The sequence below is a fragment of the Cajanus cajan genome, chromosome 10 (genome assembly GCF_000230855.2).
Source record: "Cajanus cajan strain Asha chromosome 10, NIPB_CcT2T_4, whole genome shotgun sequence".
Taxonomy (NCBI): Eukaryota; Viridiplantae; Streptophyta; class Magnoliopsida; order Fabales; family Fabaceae; genus Cajanus; species Cajanus cajan.
In genome coordinates, this window is record NC_138526.1 from 3,636,633 (window position 1) to 3,656,920 (window position 20,288).

The 20,288-nt window shown below is 35.4% G+C and overlaps 1 protein-coding gene across 1 annotated transcript; it reads left to right on the forward strand.

Annotated features, from left to right (window-relative positions):
- The first annotated feature begins 9,978 nt into the window (after positions 1 to 9,978).
- Positions 9,979 to 11,663, forward strand: LOC145952276 (uncharacterized). The gene is made up of 4 exons (XM_083064611.1): positions 9,979 to 10,116; positions 10,201 to 10,350; positions 10,457 to 11,040; positions 11,660 to 11,663. Exons 1-4 carry the CDS (start codon positions 9,979 to 9,981, stop codon positions 11,661 to 11,663), a joined length of 876 nt encoding a protein of 291 aa, XP_082920737.1.
- Positions 11,664 to 20,288: the final 8,625 nt, after the last annotated feature.

The window sequence follows — 20,288 nt, forward strand, 5'->3', positions numbered from 1 at the left end:
AATAAACATAATATTAATTTGTTAGATCTTTAATATTACAAAAATCCAACATAACAATTCTTGTAAATAAAGATTACAAATCATTCAGTTATTGTAAACAAACTTTAAAAAAAAATCAACATAATAAAAGTTGTAATTAAAATTTCAACATCATGATCATGTGTTAACAATATTCTCCAAGACCTATGAAAAAAATTATACAAAAATTAGTTAGATTAAATTATATGCTATAAATTAAAAAAATATATATATGTAGACATTTTACCTCATCATCAAAATCAACTTTTTCATGTTTTTGTAAACGTTTGTCTTCCAAATCTGTATATTGTTTTGATCTAGTAATATCAATAAAAATTATATGACAAGAAAATTTTAATTAATATAATTAAAACCAACAATAAAAAAATAAAAATTTTATTAAATAAACAAAGTTTAATTATTTATCATTATATTGCTTGTGTTTTAACCAACTTTGTGCACACACAAGTGCCTCCAAAGTAAATTCATTGAGTTTATAATGATGAAGACTGAAAAATTTATCTCATTTGCTAAATGCATATTCTGAAGCTACAGTTGAAATTGGGATTGCCAAAACATCCTTAACAATTTTTTGCAAAATTGGATACTTGATTCCACTTGTTTTCCACCATACAAGAATGACAAAAGTAACACTCTTAGGCACAACTTTTTCTTCCAAGTAAAGCTCTATTACAGAATTTATTTGTGTTTCAACTGTATCATTCACAAATAATTCATAATCACTATAAAAAATTGTTAATATTTAGATTATCTAAATTTAACTCATTGACATTTGCTCGTAAAGTTAGAATTTTTAATATTCTCTTAACTTTATTTTGATACTCTTCAAACAATGAGTAACATAATTTCTTGATATTATTAATTTTAATTGAAGATGAGTTACCATAAAGTTTAGGGCAAAAGTACTCCAACAACTTCAACTTGTATTTTGGATCTAAAATAATAGTAATATTATTATATTAATTAATATATATATATATATATATATATACATATATAAATAAATAAATTATTATTAAGTAATTATATTATTATATTAATATACAATAATATATTATATATTAAAAACTAATTCACCCAATTAAAAAATTTAGTTAATATTATTTGATTACTCTAATCTCGTTTAAAAATAAATTAATTTTCTAAACTACTCTTTTCTAGAACTTCATATTAAGAATAAAAATGATCACTGAAAATTAACTTTTAATTAAATGAATAGGTATTTTAGAGATAGTAACAATAATAAGAATAAATTTAGTTTGAATTTGTTTATTTTTAAGACCAGTAAGAATTGGATGGAGTATAAGTAGGGGTGGGTATACGGACCGGTCCGGCCCGTTTAAGGCCCGGTCCGTAAAACCCGCGTTTTATACGGGCCGGATAAGTCCGGTCCGTAAAATAAATGGACTTATTTTTTAAGTCCGTATCCGGCCCGCCAAAATCCGCGGCCTAAATAATGGTTCAAAAAAATAAATTTTTTAAAAATAAAAATACATAAAATTAGAAAAAAAAATATTTTTTATTTATAAGCTAAATTTTATCATACTAAAATTTATCAATAGTTAAAATGGTTTAAAATAATAAATATTAAAATATTAAAATAAAAATAATTACAAATAGTTAAATAATAGTAGCAAACTTTCAATAATAAAAGCATCAAAATGTCATACAAATCATTCAAATGACAAATATATACCAACTAAACATAATTTTAATGTCATAATAATTTTAAAAAATTAAATACACAACTTAATATTAAAATCATAATATTTAAAAATATTAAATGTGAAGTCCGCGGACTAGCCCGCGAGCCCGCGGATTAAATCTGCCAAATCCGCGGACTTAATGGACCGGGCTCAAAAATTAGACATAATCATACGGATTTGAAAAAAACGGGTCCGTTATCCGCGGGCTTACGGACCGGTCCGCGGACCCGGGTCCATCTACCCACCCCTAAGTATAAGTAACAACTACCTAATTCATTAACAACAGTGAAAATGGTTAATTAATTTAGTTAATGTAATTAATAGTGTGTGATTTGAATTTTATTCCAAAAATACCTATCAAATTAAATAGTGTAGGTAGTAGTTATATTTTTTTTATTGGTTCATCCCTGAAGTATAGCAATGACTAAAGATTTAACGCGACTGCATACACAAGGCAGAATTTGAACCCCTAACCTTACTTAAGCGTGAATCAACTCTTACCGCTGAACCACACACTTGGGGTTAGTGACACTACTTAAGAGTCAAATATAACTTATATTATTGTCCAATAAATGTATTTACTTTCATAAAAAATGAATAAATGTTTAATTAATAGACTCATAAAATTAAAGGTATAAAGGAAAATATTCATATAATTAGGAACAAAATAAGACTTTAATTTTGTTTTTCACGTATAAGAACGAAGGTAGTATTTTCTTTGTAAAATATTAAAAATATTCATAGAAAAATATCTCGTAATACAAACAACAATAAAGAAATAATAAAAATGAATAAATATTTTAGATTTTATTTTAAAATTATATTAAGTATATTAATTATGGAGTAAGATTCACTTCTTCAAGAGTAACTCTCGCTAGAATTACTTCACTCTTAATTCATGGTTTACGTTAAATTTTGTCAATTCAACTATTAAATTTAAAGCTTTTAATGAATAAATTAAGTTTATAAACTTTTTGCAAAGTTTGAAAATTCTATAATATTTCATTATATACATTTAAATTGACATATAATATATATTTATGAATATACATTAATTTAAATTAATATAACAAAATATCAAACAATTTTTAAAAATTTATAAACTTGACCCATTAATTAAGAACTCATAATTTAATAGTTAAATTATTAAAATTTTATGTAAATAATAAATTATTAAATAAAATAACTTTATTAAGAATTAGTATTAGAGTAAGTAGATTTTTTTCTATCAAGAATACTTGATACTCCATCCATCTAAGTTTTTATTCTCTTACTTTTTTCAAAATGCAATTTAGAATTTTAAATTTTGATTAGTATGTTTTTCTCAGTTTCATTCTTATTCAACATACACATTTTTCATTAACTATTCACTTATCTTTTAAAAAAATGAGATAATAAGATTTTCCTTTATATATATATATATATATATATATATATATAATATTGATAGGAGTATCTATTAATTTTATAAAAATTAATCTCTCTTGAAATTTTAACTGTATTAAAACTATTTCTCCTAACGTCAAAATATTAAATAAAAAAATATCTAAGTTTAATAACTCCAAAATTTAGAGCAAAACACTCATTTTTAATTGGCTAATATAATTTCTATTACAGAGACGATATATATTGGTTAAACTCATTAAACTTTTCCTCTCAACACATAAATGTTAAATTCTCACTCCTTCTAAAAACAATTTTGAACGTAACATAAATAAAAGATCCAAAAAAATATTCCAAAAACAATATTTTCTATTTTAAAAAAATAATATATCATATTTTCAAATTCAAATTTAGGAAAAACTAAATATCTTTCTTTTCTTAAAAACTTTTAGAATAATTACCGACAAGAGCTGATGAGTATTATAAATTAAAATAATTAACTTAAATTTAGAAAAAAAAAACTAAATATTTTTCTTTTCTTAAAACATCTAAAATGACTACCAACAAGACCGATTGGAGTATTATAAATGAAAAATAATTATTAAAAGGAAAGATCACATTTTTTTTTTTGAAGCAGGAAAGATCACATTAGAGATTGTTAAATAAGTTCCAATTTTCATAAAGATTATGTATAGATATGGTGGTTTTCCCACTAACATGGTTAAATATTAAAAACATGACCAAAATGTTAGTTTTTGGTGACGTAAATTTGCTTCTTTCTAGTTTTTGGGAAATTTCTCAGCACAATTATCCAATTGGACAGTTTAGCTCCACTAGTTGATGGCCGCAAAATTAGCGTAACGGACCAAAACAGTGAGGAACACGGAACATTAACTATTTTGTACCTTGTACTATGTTGCTTCTTGTTTAAGGTTGATCACCAAAATGACCATTTTTACCCTTCAACCCAAAATCCTCCCATGGAGTTTTCTCTTCAATAAGAATAAAAATTATTAGTTCGTAATTGTACGATTTATCTACTCCATTTAGTACCCTCTCCTTTCTCTATGCACACGGGGTAAAATAAGTACTTCATGACTTTATGTATTTTTTTTTAAATTAAATAAATAAATAAATAGTTTAAATTAATCTCATTCTTTTTTTAATTCTTCATAATTATATCTACTTTTCCTATAAGAAAAATAAAAAATAAAAATAATAGAGGAAATTACAAAATAGTAGGTAGTTCATAATAGAGAAGTAAATAACTTGAAGATAGTTATAGAGATAAAAATGTAACAACGAAATACTATACCAAAAGATTGTATTGTCTTTATATATATTGATATTGATATATATATAAGAACTTTTTGTTCAAACTTTTGGAATAAACGGTAACTAAGTCTACCTAAACTTATTTTGTTTAATAACTCATGTTTTACATCAAATTTTAATGATGTTACCGTTAAATTTAAAATTCTTAATGTATATATCAAGTTTGCAAATTTTTAAAAAATTTGAAAATAATTGATATTTCATTTCATTAATTCAAAAATAATATATATATATATATATATATATATATATATATATATGTCGACATTTGTTGATAACATAAAACTTTCAATAATCTATTTTAAGAATACAAATTTAACTGATCTAATCATTTTAATTGGTGATATTACACTCATAATCATGCATATTAAATTTTAAGTAATTTGGACTTTTTTAGATATGTTATATAACAATAGATATTTACATGTGTTTTGAATATCATTATATACACTAAAGTAAAGTGATGCGATGAACTATCAAATAATTATTCAATACAATAGTTAGATGAGTTAATTACATATATACATATATAAGAGATCCACTTTAAGAGTAAATTTACTCCACTAAATAAATCATATTCTACAAAAAATTTAACAATTTAACCGTTAAATTAAAAGTTTTTAATGCATAAGTCAAGTCAACAAAGTTATAAAAAAATTTGAAAACTATTTGACACTCAATTTTATTAATTCAAATTGATAAATATTCATAAAAACATTTTATCTCACATCGACAGAAAGTTTTGGCACCTTGATGTCGGCTTTTCGCCACCTGAGGTTGTAGTATGTTTCAAGGGTTGGGTTGTTCACCATTAAAGCGGTACATGAGCTGGGTTCAAAACGTCGTGAGATAGTTTGATCCATATTCGATGTGGGTGTTAGAGAATTGAAAGGACCTTTATTCCCTAGTATGAGAGGACAAGGAAGGACACATCTATGGTCTGCCAATTATCATGCCCACACACAAAGTTGAACTAATTCATTAAGGTCTCTATAGGGTAATAATTCAACTTTATCCCTAATTTCTAGGTTAAGGCCACTTTAAAACCTAACAATTGTAGTCCTCTCATCTTGCCTAATCTCAACTATCATCATAAGCAACTCAATTTGTTGCCTATACTCCTCCATACTCAAATCTTTTTGTTAGAGTCTTTAGAGCTTGTCCACTAAATTTTTCTCATAATAGAAGGGTATATGTCTTCTCCTTAAGGTACTTCTTAACTCATTCCAATATTAGATTGAAGGCTCATGATGTACTCTTCTCTCTCTTTCAAGGGAAGTCCACCAATACATGGCACCCTTAAAAACTTGGGGTAGCCATGAGAACTTTCTTCTTTTCATTCACATTGTGTCAAGTGAAGAATTGTTCCACCTTCATCTCCCAATCTAGATAATCTTCTACGTTATCTTTACCATGGAAGGGAGAAAAGTCCACTTTGGGTTCTCTATGAAACTGTTGTTCTAGCCTAGGCCTATGTTGCCTAGGGGTCTTTGATAATAGTCATCATCATGATGACTACTATAAAACCTTTCACTAGAAGTAATGTAGGTATGTGTATGTTGGCTTTTGGGCCTATAGGCTCCTTTTACATGTTTTGCTCTAGACAGCTTGGAAGGCCTTTCACCATCATGGTTTCTAGGTTTGGAAGGCCCAACATCATCATAACCTTTAGGCTTTACTAGTTTCACCTCCCACCATTTGGTTGGTCAACAACTCTCTAATGAGTTCATTCTTTTTTTCATTTTTTCTATTCTTTTTTTTTATTTTCCTCCTATATTCTCCTAATATACTCTTTTAACTCCCCAAGTTCTTCCTTAATACTTTTCCCACTACTATGGGAATTTTGACCATGCACACATTATGATGAGAATAATGATCACTCATTTTTGTTCCAAAAAAGTTTTTCACAAAGATTTGAAAGTATTTAACAAAAATAGAGTGATACAAGATTTTCGCAAAGGAAAGTTTAACTCTGTGTGTGCACAAAACCCCTAGTAGATAAGAATATAGCTTTCTAAAAAAAAATTGGATAAGAAAAAAATGTTCCTAAACAACTATACTAACAAAAAATAATGAAAGTAATTAAAACATATAATAGTTGCTTTTCCCTAAGGTGAAAGTCTAAGTGACACCTAGAGTCCCTTATAATAGTTTCACAAGTACTAAACAAACTATAAAAGCTAGTAAACTAGGAGACCCTACGGACACTTCCACAAAAACTAATATTTAGGATATTTCATTAAGAAAAACCAAGGAGAGATGAGATAATACTAAAGGCTTCCCAAGACACTCCTACAAAATGAACACACAAGTTAGCTTCATTAAGGTGTTTCTCTCAAGTTGAGAGGTTTATCAATCTCTCCAAGTTTTTATTCCCTTTGAAGTTGTTCCAATATGTCTTAAATTATCCAAATCTTTCAAGTGGTGAGTCTTTGAAAATGTACCTACACCGCAAGAATGCCCAATAAACCAAGAAAGACAAGAAGCCAACAACCAAAATTGAAAAGACATAATTAAGAAAGGCTAAACCCAAGTAGAAACAGATGTGACAAACTCAAAGAATATATATTAAAAGACACAAAGCAAGAAAATAAAAGACAATTTCAACACTAGTTTTCAAAGGAAATAGCTTTAGATTTGATTACAAAATGTAACAAAAATTTGTGTAATTAATTTAAACAATTAGAATGTATGTCCAGCCCCTAAAAATAGAGAATAAAGACAAGAAATAAGTTCCAAAAATACAATGCCAAGTGCTCTAAAATTTATTTTAGTTTTCTCATTTTTTCACAAACTTTTTGTATACTTTTGTTCTTTTCCCTTGGTTGTTTTTTGTAACGTAGTAAGTTATTTCAAAAGGACCAAAAGCTCAATATGGGTGATTTAGTAGCCCAGAACGGGCCGTTCCCAAACTGGAACGGGCCATTCCGGACTACTAAATTGACTTGTAAATTGTAGTTGAGAACGGGCCGTTCTGGAGGGAGAACGGGTTGTTCCAAACCCCAAAATGGGCTGTTCTGGATGGAGTACGGGTCGTTCTGGATGGAGAACGGGCCATTATGGATGAGTCCCAGAACGGGCCGTTCTGATTTCAGAACGGGTCGTTCTGCATGTGATTTTTGTACGTGATGAAGGGGTGCAGAACGGGCCGTTCTGGATTTGGAACAGGCCGTTCTGGCCACTCCGGAACTTCTATAAATAGGGATTGTGTGGTTGAGGAGAAAGTGAAGTTTTTAGAGAGAAGTTTTAGAGAGAGGGACTCTGGGTCTGTGAGCTCTTTTCTCTCCCAAATTTCTCTGTATGATTCCTTTTTTCCTCTAGATCACTAATGCCTTCTGTCTTTTCTTGAAATTCAGATTAGGAACTTGCTTTGGGAGGATTGAAGTTTCGGGTTGAGCTTCGGAAGGAAATTCTACTTCTTCTCAGTTATTGGCTATTTTGAGCCAATTTTCAGGTGAGGGAAGCTAGAATGTTTGTTGTTTAGATTGCATGTGAGTTTAGAAACTCAATTGATGCATGAATTTTGAGAATCAATAGATGGATTGAAGAAAATCTCATTTTTGGGGTTTTGAGAAAAAGGAGGATTTTGATGATTTTGATGCATAGGTTGGATGTCTGTGAGATTTAAGTTTATTTTGAGTCGTATGAAGCCTATGCATTGTGTTTTGTGTTTGCATGTGGTTGAATTTGTTAGTTTGGATGAGAGTTTTGAACTCTCTGACTGGGATTTAGGTAGGGCGCAGGTTGAGCACACCGGGTGTGGAAAAGCTTAGAGCTCTCGAGTTGGTGTTAGGCCAGGCGCGAGCTGACTGGGCCGAGCGTGAATATGTTTATAAATAATTGATTTGAATGATGCTTATGCATGTTTAAAATTGAATTTTTAGATCATGTATGTATGATATATGATGTATGGTACAATGTGATTCATATTTATGCTTTGTGATGATACGTATGGATGTTTAAATCGGATATGGCATGAGTATATGTTCATATGTGTATGATTATTGATCATAATGGTGGGTAGACCATGTATGATGAATGATGCATTATTGCATGTGATGTCTTATGACATGTGTATGATGTGTGATGCATAATTGCATGTGATGCCTTATGGCATGAGTCTAGCCTAGGACTTGAGGAGAGGAAAAATATTTTTGAACTGGAAGAGCTCACATAGGGTCTCTTGAGAGTGGTGCTTGGACAGGCCACTAAAATATGAGAGTGGTGCTTAGGTAGACCACTGGATTTGGGAGAGTGGTGCTCAGGTAGGCCACTAGGTTGGGTGAGTCTCCTCTAAGTTCGTAGCTAGTGTTGGAGCGGGGTATGAGATCGAGGGTTATTCCCTTAACCAAGTACTCAGGAAGGTGCGTGGATCCTTGCGGATAGTCGGTGGGCGAACTCCACAATTGACTTGGTTATGCATGCCAAGGTCGTGGTAAGCCCGTACCCAGCTGTGCTATACCTGACGGTGGATCTGGACTTCCAATTGTGTAAGTGACATTGTCCGAGTAAACCCGAGTGAGGATTATATCCTGTTTAGCTGTGACCGAGCGAGCGCATTGGGCGTGAAAACGGTTGGGATGGTTTTAGTAGGATGGAATGTCACTTATACAGCTCTATTGTTAGGGTGATCTCCTAGGTGTATGCGTGACGACGCATTAGATGATTGATATGCATTGATATCTGTCATGAGTTGCATGTATTGCATGATTGTCATGATGATGAAGTGTATGGTGTTTGACTTCATGTTTGATGAATGAATGATTGATTGAGATGGAAGGTTCCTTTGAGACTTGATTGGGATGCATGTGTAGTATAGATTTAATTCTGTACTTGTATGATTGATTTTTTTTGAACTCTAGCTTACCCTTCTGTTTCCATGTGGTGGGACTGCAATGATCATACTTGGTATGGGAGTAGGTCAGGGATAGCTTGGAGTAGAGGTGACTGCTGCGAGACAGGGAGTTTGAGCCTCGTGTTAGAGTTACCATTTTGGGTAACGGTTTTGTCTGTGCTTGACCGGCACTAGGAAATATTACTTTTTTTGGGATGACTGTACATATATGGTGTTTTATTTTGTATACAGAAACTTAGTTATTTTGATCCTTATATCTGTGTCTGTATGTATGTGTTATCTAGTTAAATATTTTCTTAAGTTAATTAGTTGTAGTGCGATTCCACTAAATGTAGAGACCATGGCGAGTCGTTACACTTTTATGGTATCAGAGCTGGTCGAGTCTTTTGGATACTCTATGGGGAGTGATCCTTCTAGGTTTCTGTTGTGTCTTATATCTGATATGTGTTGGTTTTTGGAGATTTGTTGTAGTATTATGTTACTAAAGAAAGATGTTTGAATTCTTGTAGTATGGTGAGGCCTCAGTATGATTAGATAGCCAGGGCCATGGAGATGATGGCCATGGCGATGTAGTAGTAGACTATACATTTTGCTAGGGTGGATGCTGAGAGAGCTGCAGCTGGTGTAGCAAGATCTACTGGGTCTCATGCGAGCAGGGATATGGCTGAGTTCAGGAAGTGTAGTCCTTCTCATTTTAGAGGTGATGCAGATCCGGATATGGCTGATCACTGGATTTGCGAGTTGGAGAAGATATTCTCAGTTTTAGGTTGTTCAGAGGAGCGGAAGCTTGCCTATGCAGTGTATATATTGACAGGAGAGGCAGAGTATTAGTGGAGAGGTACTAGTCAGATGATGTTTGATCGTGGAGTGGTTGTGGACTAGGTGTGCTTCAAGAGGGCCTTCCTCGATAAGTACTTCCCAGAGAGTGTCAGGCATGCTCGGGAGGCAGAGTTTATGAGATTACAACAGGGGGGAATGTCGGTGACCGAGTACGCCATGAGATTCGAGCATTTGGCACGCTTCTACACCCAAGTCATCTCTGAGGCTTGGAAGTGTAGGAAGTTTGTTGAAGGCTTGAAGTATTATTTGAGGAGAGTGGTCGTGCCTATGGCCATCACAGATTTTCCAGCCTTGGTAGAAAAGGAGAAAGGTTGTGGAACGGCTAGAGAGCGTCGACAAGCCGGCGAAGACAGTTGGTGGGCCAGTTGGGTCCAAGAGTGGTGGTGGTTCTCAAAGGAAGCCTTATGATAAGTCCCAATCACAGCAAGGGGGTCCTGTCACAAGGAAACCTACTGACATAGCTAGGAGTGGGGGTCAGAGTGGAGCTGCTACTCTCAGATGTTATAGATGTGGAGGAGCTCACACAGTCAGAGAATGTTCCCATCTGGGGAATGTTTGCTTCAGATGTGGCAGTCCAAACCACATCTCTAGAGATTGTCAGATGCCACTGACTTCATCTAGGAGTGCCCCGAGGCCAGTCAGGCCTACAACTACGGGGAGAGTGTTTGCATTGTCAGGTGCAGAGGCTTCCACTTCATCAGACTTGGTGAAAGGGAAAGGGAAGGCAACAGGTGAGGATGTTTTATTTTTGTTCGACTCTGGTGCCACGCATTCTTTCATTTATGTTGATTGTGTGGAGAGATTGGGTTTATCAGTATCTGCATTGCATGTTGATTTGTCTGTGTCTACTCTGGCTTCAGTTTCTGTGGTGATGTTGGAGATGTGTGTGAGATGCCCGATAGAGGTGTTTGGTAGGAGGTTCTGAGTGAACCTGATTGTGTTGCCCATGGTGGATATCGACATAATCTTAAGGATGGATTGGTTATCTGCCCATCACATCCTTATAGATTGTGCTCGAAGAGAGTTGGTATTTCCTCAGTTGGAGGATGAGGTGTTGGTATCAGCGGGTCAGGCTGAGCAGTTGATGAGGGATGGGGTTGAGTGCTTCATGTTGTTTGTTGTTTTGAGTGTTGAGAAAGAGAGGGCCATCACTGGGATTGAGATTGTTAGTGAGTTTCCTGAGGTGTTCCCAGATAATGTGTCGGGATTTCCACCTATGCGTGATGTTGTGTTTAACATTAATCTAGTACCCGGTGCAGGACCAATATCAGTGGCTCCTTATAGGATGGATCTAGCTGAGTTGGTAGAGATGAAGAAACAAATTAAGGATTTGTTGGAGAAATAGATAGTGAGGCCCAGTGTTTCTCCTTGGGGTGCCCCGGTACTGTTAGTGAAGAAGAAGGATGGTGGGGCTCGTTTGTGTGTTAATTATCGCCAACTGAATAAGTTAACGATAAAGAATAAGTATCTGCTTCTGAGAATTGATGATTTGATGGATCAGCTGAGGGGAGCTTTGTAGACACCCAATTTCGTCTGGGGGGCATACAAACAAAGAAATGGACGTCTATCATCAAAGAATTGGAGCTCCCAAGCATGCAAACAACAGGACAAGACATCAGAAGGCCTAAAACTCAAATACATTAGTTTTAGTGGCCCGGAACGGGCTGTTCCAAAATTGGAACGGACCGTTCCAAGCCACAAAAAAGGGCCTAAAAACCTAGTCTGGAACGGGCCGTTCCAAACCAGGCAAAAGGCCTAAAAATAATAGGTTGGAACGGGCCGTTTCTAAACTGGAACAGGCCGTTCCGAGTTAAAAAAAATGGCCTAAAATCTCTTCTTTGGAACAGTCGTTCCAATCTACCAAATTACATGTTAATCTCACTTCTGGAACGGGCCGTTCCGATTTCAGAACGGGCCGTTACAGTATACAAAATTTATACGTAACGGCCAGATCCAGAACGGGCCGTTCCGATTTTGGAACGGGTCGGAACGGGCCGTTCTGGACCCTTTCTGAAGTCTATAAATAGACAGCTTGGGCTCATTTCTGAAGACCCCAAAAATTTCGTCCAAGACTCCTTAGAGCACGAAATTTCTCTTTTTTTCTCTCTCCTTCTCTCTTTTGTATTTCTTGAGATTTTGTGAGGTATTGTAGTGTGAAAGGTTGCCACAAAGCACCTAAATCTCCATATTTGAAGATTAGTAGAGCTCGTTCAAGAGGTATTTCAACTAATTTTCTCCTCTCTCTTTTATTTCTTATTTTAATAAATATTGTTTATAATAAAAGCAATCATGTAGATATTTTATGATTAATTGAATAATTTAAATTTCAAGCATGTAAATAATCATCAATAAAAGGAGATTTAATATTTATATTATTATTATTTATAATGTTAATTTCGTCACAGGGTACCGATTAAGGGCGTTGTAGGGGTGCTTAATACCTTCTCTACACGTAACCGATCCCCGAACCCAATTCTGGTTATCCAGGCCATTATTGGACTTTAAAAAAATCTTTTCTTTTTTCCAATGTTTTGAGTAAAACATTGGTGGCGACTCCATGAACTCATTTTTCAAAACCATTAATTAAGGATTAGTCTGACGTCCGGGCATTCCTTAATTGATGAGATCTTTAAAAGGATGTCTAAAAAATTAGTCGCGAGATCGGAAATTTTTGTGTTGCGAGATGGCGACTCCACTGGGGACATTTAAAGAGGGTCAGGCCCATTTAATTGATGAAGTTAATAAAATAAAAAATAATAATTTAAATATTTTTCCCCTTTACCTTGTTTGTTTCGTTTGTTTGGCTTTGATATCTGTTTGCTTATTTAAATTCCGCACCTGTTTGAAATAAAATTGTACACAAACCTTTGCACACAACAGTTCCCCCTACACCCGGGGGCATGAGGGTATTAAACATAGGGAGTGGTTGACGTACGACCGACCCAAGTTTGGCCTTAGAGCCTGCGAGCCTTGTCGGAAATCACACTCAAGGTGATAACCAGTTACTCTAGCCCGAAATACTGCGACAGACCTTAGAGTTTGCCAGGTGATGGTGATAGAGATACTAGGTCCCTATAATGGGGGCACCTTGGGGGCCTTAAAGACCAGTGAGATTAGAACCGTCCTATACAACGCACTTTTCTTGACAGGGACCACAGACCAAGGATTTGATCATGATCGTTCGTGGGTGTACGTTGATTGAGCATATGTATGTGCATTTGTTTGTATTATTTTGTTCTAATAAGATGGATTGGAATTTTATAATAAGCAAACAATAAAGATAATAATAATAAAAAATAATAATAATTTTATACCTTTTTTGTACATTTTTAGGTCAGCATTCCATTAACATCATATAGGTAGTTTCTTTTTTGTAAAAAAAAATCAATAAAAGAAATCTCAGCTTTACCATGCATCATTCCCCTTTAGATAATAGAAACATGATAAAGATTGAGAAAAAAAAGTGACATGCATTCTAGATTAGCTCATTAATTTCATTCATTTTATTTTATTAGCTAAGGAGGCTTAGGTTGCCGTATGCATAGAAAGTTAAGAAAAGTGAATGCTCTAATATACAATAGTATCTGCGCTCTAAAGAAAAACCCAAATCATCTTCAAAATACTATGGTTGGGCCCTTTCTTTGATATGTTTGTTGAAGTAAGTCTTCTTAGAATCTAATATAGATTCTCGCTTAATACTGTCGAAATCTATTTAAGCACTCACAAATAAACAAATCAATGAGACTATATTTATTATTCTCAACTTTCTCTACATTCTGCATTACATTCATTTAGAACATATTCCTCCTTGTAAAAGAATAAATAAGAATAAAAGGGGGAAATTAACTTATGTGCGTTAATCGGAAGTAATGGAAGCAAGCCATGCATAAAGAGTTCAGGGTAAAGAACTCCACAATCATTAAGACGCCAACTCTTGCCCCAAGGAAAATAAAGTTATGTCGTGCAACTGTGAAATCCAAGCGGAATAGGAATGGATGAATCCACACTCCTAACGAGTTGTGAGTGTAACGACCCGCCATGGTCTATACACTTAGTGGAATCGCACTACTGCTAGTGAAACTAAGAGAAATATTAAGCTGGATAACTCATACATACATGTACAAATAAAAATGAAAATAACTAAGTTTCTGGTTATAAAATAGATCTCCATATATGTACAGTCATCCCAAAAATAATATTCCCTAGTGCCGGTCAAGCACAGACAAAATCGTTACCCAAAATGGTAACTCTAACACGAGGATCCAACTCCCCATCTCGAAGTGGTCACCCCAACTCCAAGCTAGTCATGACCTGCTCCCATACCAAGTATGATCATCGCAGTTCCACCACATGGAAACAGAAGGGTAAGCTCGAATTCACAAAACAATCATACAAGTATAGAACAATAATCTATACTACACAATCGTCCAACTATCAATCATATTCATAGAGTTACACTATACACTCCATCCAATACTACTCACGCATAAGATACAATCCACCAATCATGAAGTCAAATACCACACTTCATCATATTAATAATCATGCAATGAATGCATCTCATGATAGATATCAATGCATATCAATCATCTAATGCGTCGTCACGCATACACCTAGGAGATCTCCATAACAACAGAGCTGTATAAGTGACATTACATCCTACCGAAACCACCCCAACCGTTTTCACGCCCAATGCGTCCGCTCGATCACAGCTAAACAGGATATATAATCCTCACTCGGGTTTATTTGGATGATGTCACTTACACAATTGGAAGTCCAGATCCACCGTCAGGTATAGCACAGCTGGGTACGGGCTTACCACGACCTTGGCATGCATTAACCAAGTCAATAGTGGAGTTCGCCCACCGACTATCCGCAAGGATCCACGCACCTTCCCGAGTACTTGGTTAAGGGAATAACCCTCGACCTCATACCCCGCTCCAACACTAGCTAAGGACTTAGAGGAGACTCACCAAACCCAGTGGCCTATCTGAGCACCACTCTCCCAAATCCAGTGGCCTCCCAGAGCACCACTCTCATATATCAGTGGCCTATCCAAGCACCACTCTCAAGAGAATCTATGTGAGCTCTTCCAGTTCGAAAATATTTTTCCTCTCCTCAAGTCCTAGGCTAGACTCATGCCATAAGGCATCACATGCAATCATGCATCATACATCATATATGGTCTGCCCACCATAATGATCAACAATCATACACATGTCATAAGACCTCACATGCAATAATGCATCATACATCATACATGGTCTACCACCATTATGATCAATAAACATACCATATGAACATATACACATGTCATATCATATTCAAACCTTCATATATATCATCACTATGCATACATATGAATCACACCTCACCATACATCATATATCATACATACATGATCCAAATCTTCAACTTTAAACATGCATAAGCATCAATCATTTATAAACATGTTCACACTCGGCACAGCCTGAGCTCGCCCAGCCTAATCCCAACCTGAGAGCCCTAAGCTCTTCCATGCCCGGTGCGCTCAACCTACGCCCGGCCTAAATCCCAGTCAGAGAGTTCAAAACTCTCATCCAAACTAAGAAATTCAACCACATGCAAACACAAAACATAATGCATAGGCTCCATACGACTCAAAATAAATTTAAATATCACATGCATCCAACCTATGCATCAAAATCATCAAAATCCTCCTTTTTCTCAAAACCCCAAAAAAATGAGATTTTCTTCAATCCATCTATGGATTCTCAACATTCATGCATCTATTGAGTTTTTAAACTCACATGCAACCTAAACAACCTAAACAACAAACATTCTAGCTTCCCTCACCTGAAAATCGGCTCAAAAAGCCAACAATTGTGACGAAATAGAATTCCTTTCCAAAGCTCAACCTGAAACTTCAATCCTTCTAAAGCAAGCTTTCCAGAGACCTTCTCTCTAAAACTTCTCTCTAAAAACTCACATTTTCCTGAAGGCCCCCAACCCCTATTTATAGACTTTCGGATTGCCCCAGAATGGCCCGTACCGAGTTCGGAACGGCCTGTTCCGAACTCCCAAATCACGCACAAAATTCACGCCCAGAATGGCTCGTTCTGAAATCAGAACGGCCCATTCCGGGACTCATCCGGAACGGCCCGTTCTCTTTCCGGAAAGGCCCGTTCTTCCTTCGGAACGACCCGTTCTCCTTCCGGAACGGCCGTTCTCCTTCAGTAGTCTGGAACGGCCCGTTCCAATTTGGGAACGGCCCGTTCTGGCTACTAATTTTAATTTTAATTTTTTTTTCTCTTATATACGTTACAATACTCCCCAACAAACAGGAAATTTCGTCCCCGAAAATAAGTCTACCTGAAAAGAGGAATGGATACTGTTCCTTGAACTGACTCTCCACCTCCTAGGTAACCTCACTAGTAGATGCATCCCAAACAATTCTCACCAAGCTGATGGACTTGCCACGAAGCTTCTTCAACTTGTGATCAACCACAGCTACCGGTCTCTTATCATAGGTCAAGTTTTCTCTAACTTGCACCTCATCCAACTCTACCACATGACTCGGGTCTCTGATGTAGTTCTGCAACTGTGAAACGTGAAACACATGCTCTCCCTTTTCAAATTCTAGAGGTCTCCTCCTCATATTAGCATAGGACTTTCATCAACTCTGGGTAGCCCTCAACCTTTCCTGAATCTATCTCACCATCTCAGTAGTCTAAAGAACTAACTCTGGACCAACCACTACTGACTCTCCTTCCTGATACCAACATAATGGAGTCATACACCTCCTACCATACAATGCCTCAAAAGGAGCCATGCCAATACTCAAATGATAACTGTTATTATAAGTGAACTTTACCAATGGTAACACCTCCTCCCAGCTACCTAGATGATCCAACACACAAGTTCTCAAGAGATCCTACAATGACTGAATGGACCTCTTCGACTGATCATCTGTTTGTGGATGATAAGCGGAGCTTAACCTCAACCTCGTCCCCAAAGCCTGATGCAAAGTTTGCCAACCTGAAAGTAAACCTTGGATCTCTGTCAGAGATAATACTAGAAGGCACTCCATGCAACCGTACTATCTCTCTAAATATACAACTGTGCAAGCCTCTCCAAGGACCACTTCTTGACAGGAAGAAAGTGCGCATACTTTATTAATCTATCAACAATCACCCAGATAGATTCACTGTTCCTAACTGTCCTAGGCAACCCAACCACAAGGTCCTTAGTGACACTATCACACTTCCACTCGGGAATCTCCATTAGCACTAAGCTCAAAGCACTAAGCTCAAAACTAGCTTCCCTCTCAATACCAAGCAATCCCAAAATTCTCAAACAACTCTGGATCCTGTAATTGCTTAGTTCCCACCTGTCTCAAGAACTCATTAGTTATGGTGATCATACCACAACTAATGTGATCTTAAACAACCTCCACCTCTAGTCTCAAATCTCTGGACTATTCAATCAGTTCCAACTCCCTAATCATCATAATCGACACATGAATGGATTTCCTACTCAATACATCTGCTACCACACTCGCCTTCCCAGGATGTGATGGAAGAGCATGGGCTAAAGGCCCAACCACTAGAGCTATGGCCAGGAGGTTACTTGAAGATTTGACTGCTTCAGAGCTTAGTGGGCCCAATGGGCTTGGTGGGCCTAGGGTGCTTCTCACTTGGGCTTTGATTGATTGAACACCATGTTTAATTTTATTTTCTTAGTATAGGAATTTACTTTGATGTTGGTCTTGTATTTTGACCATAGATTAGGGTTTAGGTGTCTTGGGCTTAATTTGGGCTTCTTGGGCTTTGGGCTTTTGATACCCAATATTGGGCTCATTCTTCTCCTTGTATTTTTTCCTATTCATTGTATTCATTAGACCATTGTATTTTGGTCATTAGATTAGGGTTTAAGGAGGTTTAGTAGTTCATTTGAATTAGGACAAATTAGGTTAAATTTAGGATGGATTTAAGTTGCATTTAGGTCACACTTTTGGCACCACCATGGCTGCACAAGTGTGACACCGAAATGCAACCCTAAATACATACTAAATTCAGCCTAATTCACATTTAGCTCTACATGACCGGTTAAGCATATGTGACACAAGGTTTGAATTCAAATTTGAATTTGAATTCAAACCTTGGCGCCAACATGTGGCCTCTCATGTGGCGCCAAGTGTCTTCCTAAATTCGGTGGCCTATATGTTCCCTCCTAACACATTTTGTAATCACTTTGAAATATTCAGAAATTTGAGAGCCATTGAGCCAAGTTTCTCCCTCAAAGTCACCGAGAATTCTCTCTAGTTTTAGGAGTTCTCCATTGTTCCTTCTCTTTGAAGTGAACAATCTCTTGATCACTTGTGCTTGGATACTTCCCTCTAAGGCTTAGGCCTCTCATCCGTGAGTGTCTTTCCTTCCAAGGTGTTCATCAATTCGGTCTCATCTCCATTGAAGAGGATCCGTGCTTAGAAGGAGTTTAGGAGGAGCTTACATCTTCACTTCTCCTATTTTCTTCTATCAATTTTGGTATCAAGAGCATGGTTCTTCAAGGAGATAAGTGCTTCATATTTTTGTGTCCGAATTTGTGTTCAATGTGTTCTTCTTGTCTTGTTTAAGTTTCGTTGTGGATCTATATGTTTTGAATCCTCTTGTGTTCCATAGATCCATTGGTTGATTGTTCTTGAATTTCTTCCTCAATCAACTTGTTTAGGAACTATTTGCTTGTGCTTATTTTTTGAATTTTCTTTGAGTCTCTCCATTCTTGTATGTGTCTGTGATTGGACTTCATGCATTTGCATTAGATTTTTGGTTTTTAATCTTGTTTTGTCTTAGAGTTTGTGTGTAGTCCTTATATGTCACAAAATTCCTTGAATAGCATGTTGATCTAATTTTTGTTTTGAGTTCATTGTTCATTAATTTTTGCTCTCGGTCATTGTTCATATGTGCCTACCTATATGTGCTTTTTCTTTTGCCTTATTGTGTTCATAATTTGCTATTAGTCCTAGCAAGTTTCCTTAGAGTTAGGTTTCCTTTGTGTTCTTAAGTTTTCAAATCACTTTCCATTGAAAATCTTATAAAAATTTTGTGATTCAAAATTTCAAGTACTTCTAGTGCACTTCTTCTTGTGGATTCAAATTTTTTTAAAAAAAAGTGATTAAGAGGCTGAAAAACAGAGTTTAAAACAGAGCCTAAATACCTAAAGTTCAAAAGAAAAGAGTGCAAAAAGGAATCCAAATCAAAACCTAAAGACTAGTGCACTAGTTTTTTTCAAGTTTACTTGAATTTTGACCTAAATTTTGGCTAACTTGTAGTCTCGGTTTCTATAGCTTGGAATCATAAAAAAAATTTGAAACAAAAGGCAAATATACTCTCTGGACTCTTAACTTGAAACTGGAAAAAGAAAGAATAAAAAAAAAATAGAGAAAACAATTTAAAAGGAAAAAGCCGAGAGGTGTACAAGCTGAAAAATCACTTGATTCCTAGTTATTGTTTTGACTACTACTTGTGCTATACTTATCCAATTGCTTTCAAATTTTTTTTGTTTTGTTCATCTACCCTAGTAACTATCTAGGAACCTTCCTAACTGAGTGCTAGCTTTATTTGGAGTCTTAATTTTCAGTTTTACTTGTTGAACTTCTTTGTGTCTTGTCATATACACCTATTACTCTTTACTTTTGGTATAAGCTTTCCAAATTGTGCTTTATTGCTTGTCTAGTTTTCTTTCATTAATTTCCTGTGCTGGAAGTGGCCTCAAATCCTTGCTCAAGGATCAAGCATTGCTCAACAAAGAGTAGGAAAAGTTTGGACATTAAGACCTTAAAATTTGACCTAAATTAGTGACCAAAACTTCTCCTAAACTTCCTTCACTTGAGTGATCATTCCTTTCACCTTGTGAGGCAGCAACCATTAACCTCTTTTGTTGTGATTATTTGCAGGTCCAGGAGCATCAAATTTGAAGGATTAGTGGTGGATTAAGACACTTAAACAAGTGTTAGAAAAGTTGAACACAAAAACCGTCACTAATTGGTCACAAAACCGCCATTTATTGCTTTCTAAGCTAGTTTACATTTTTTTGTCAAAACTCTTGTATTTTAAATCAATTTGTAAAGCTTGGAGGGAGTATTAAGAAGC

Bases quoted from the DNA above. Each gene is read 5' to 3' on its own strand.
- LOC145952276 (XM_083064611.1), top strand. From the start codon at position 9,979: ATGGCTGAGTTCAGGAAGTGTAGTCCTTCTCATTTTAGAGGTGATGCA. The intron at 10,117-10,200 runs GTGTATATATTG...GTTGTGGACTAG, and splicing joins AGCGGAAGCTTGCCTATGCA to GTGTGCTTCAAGAGGGCCTT. The intron at 10,351-10,456 runs GTCATCTCTGAG...CAGCCTTGGTAG, and splicing joins TGGCACGCTTCTACACCCAA to AAAAGGAGAAAGGTTGTGGA.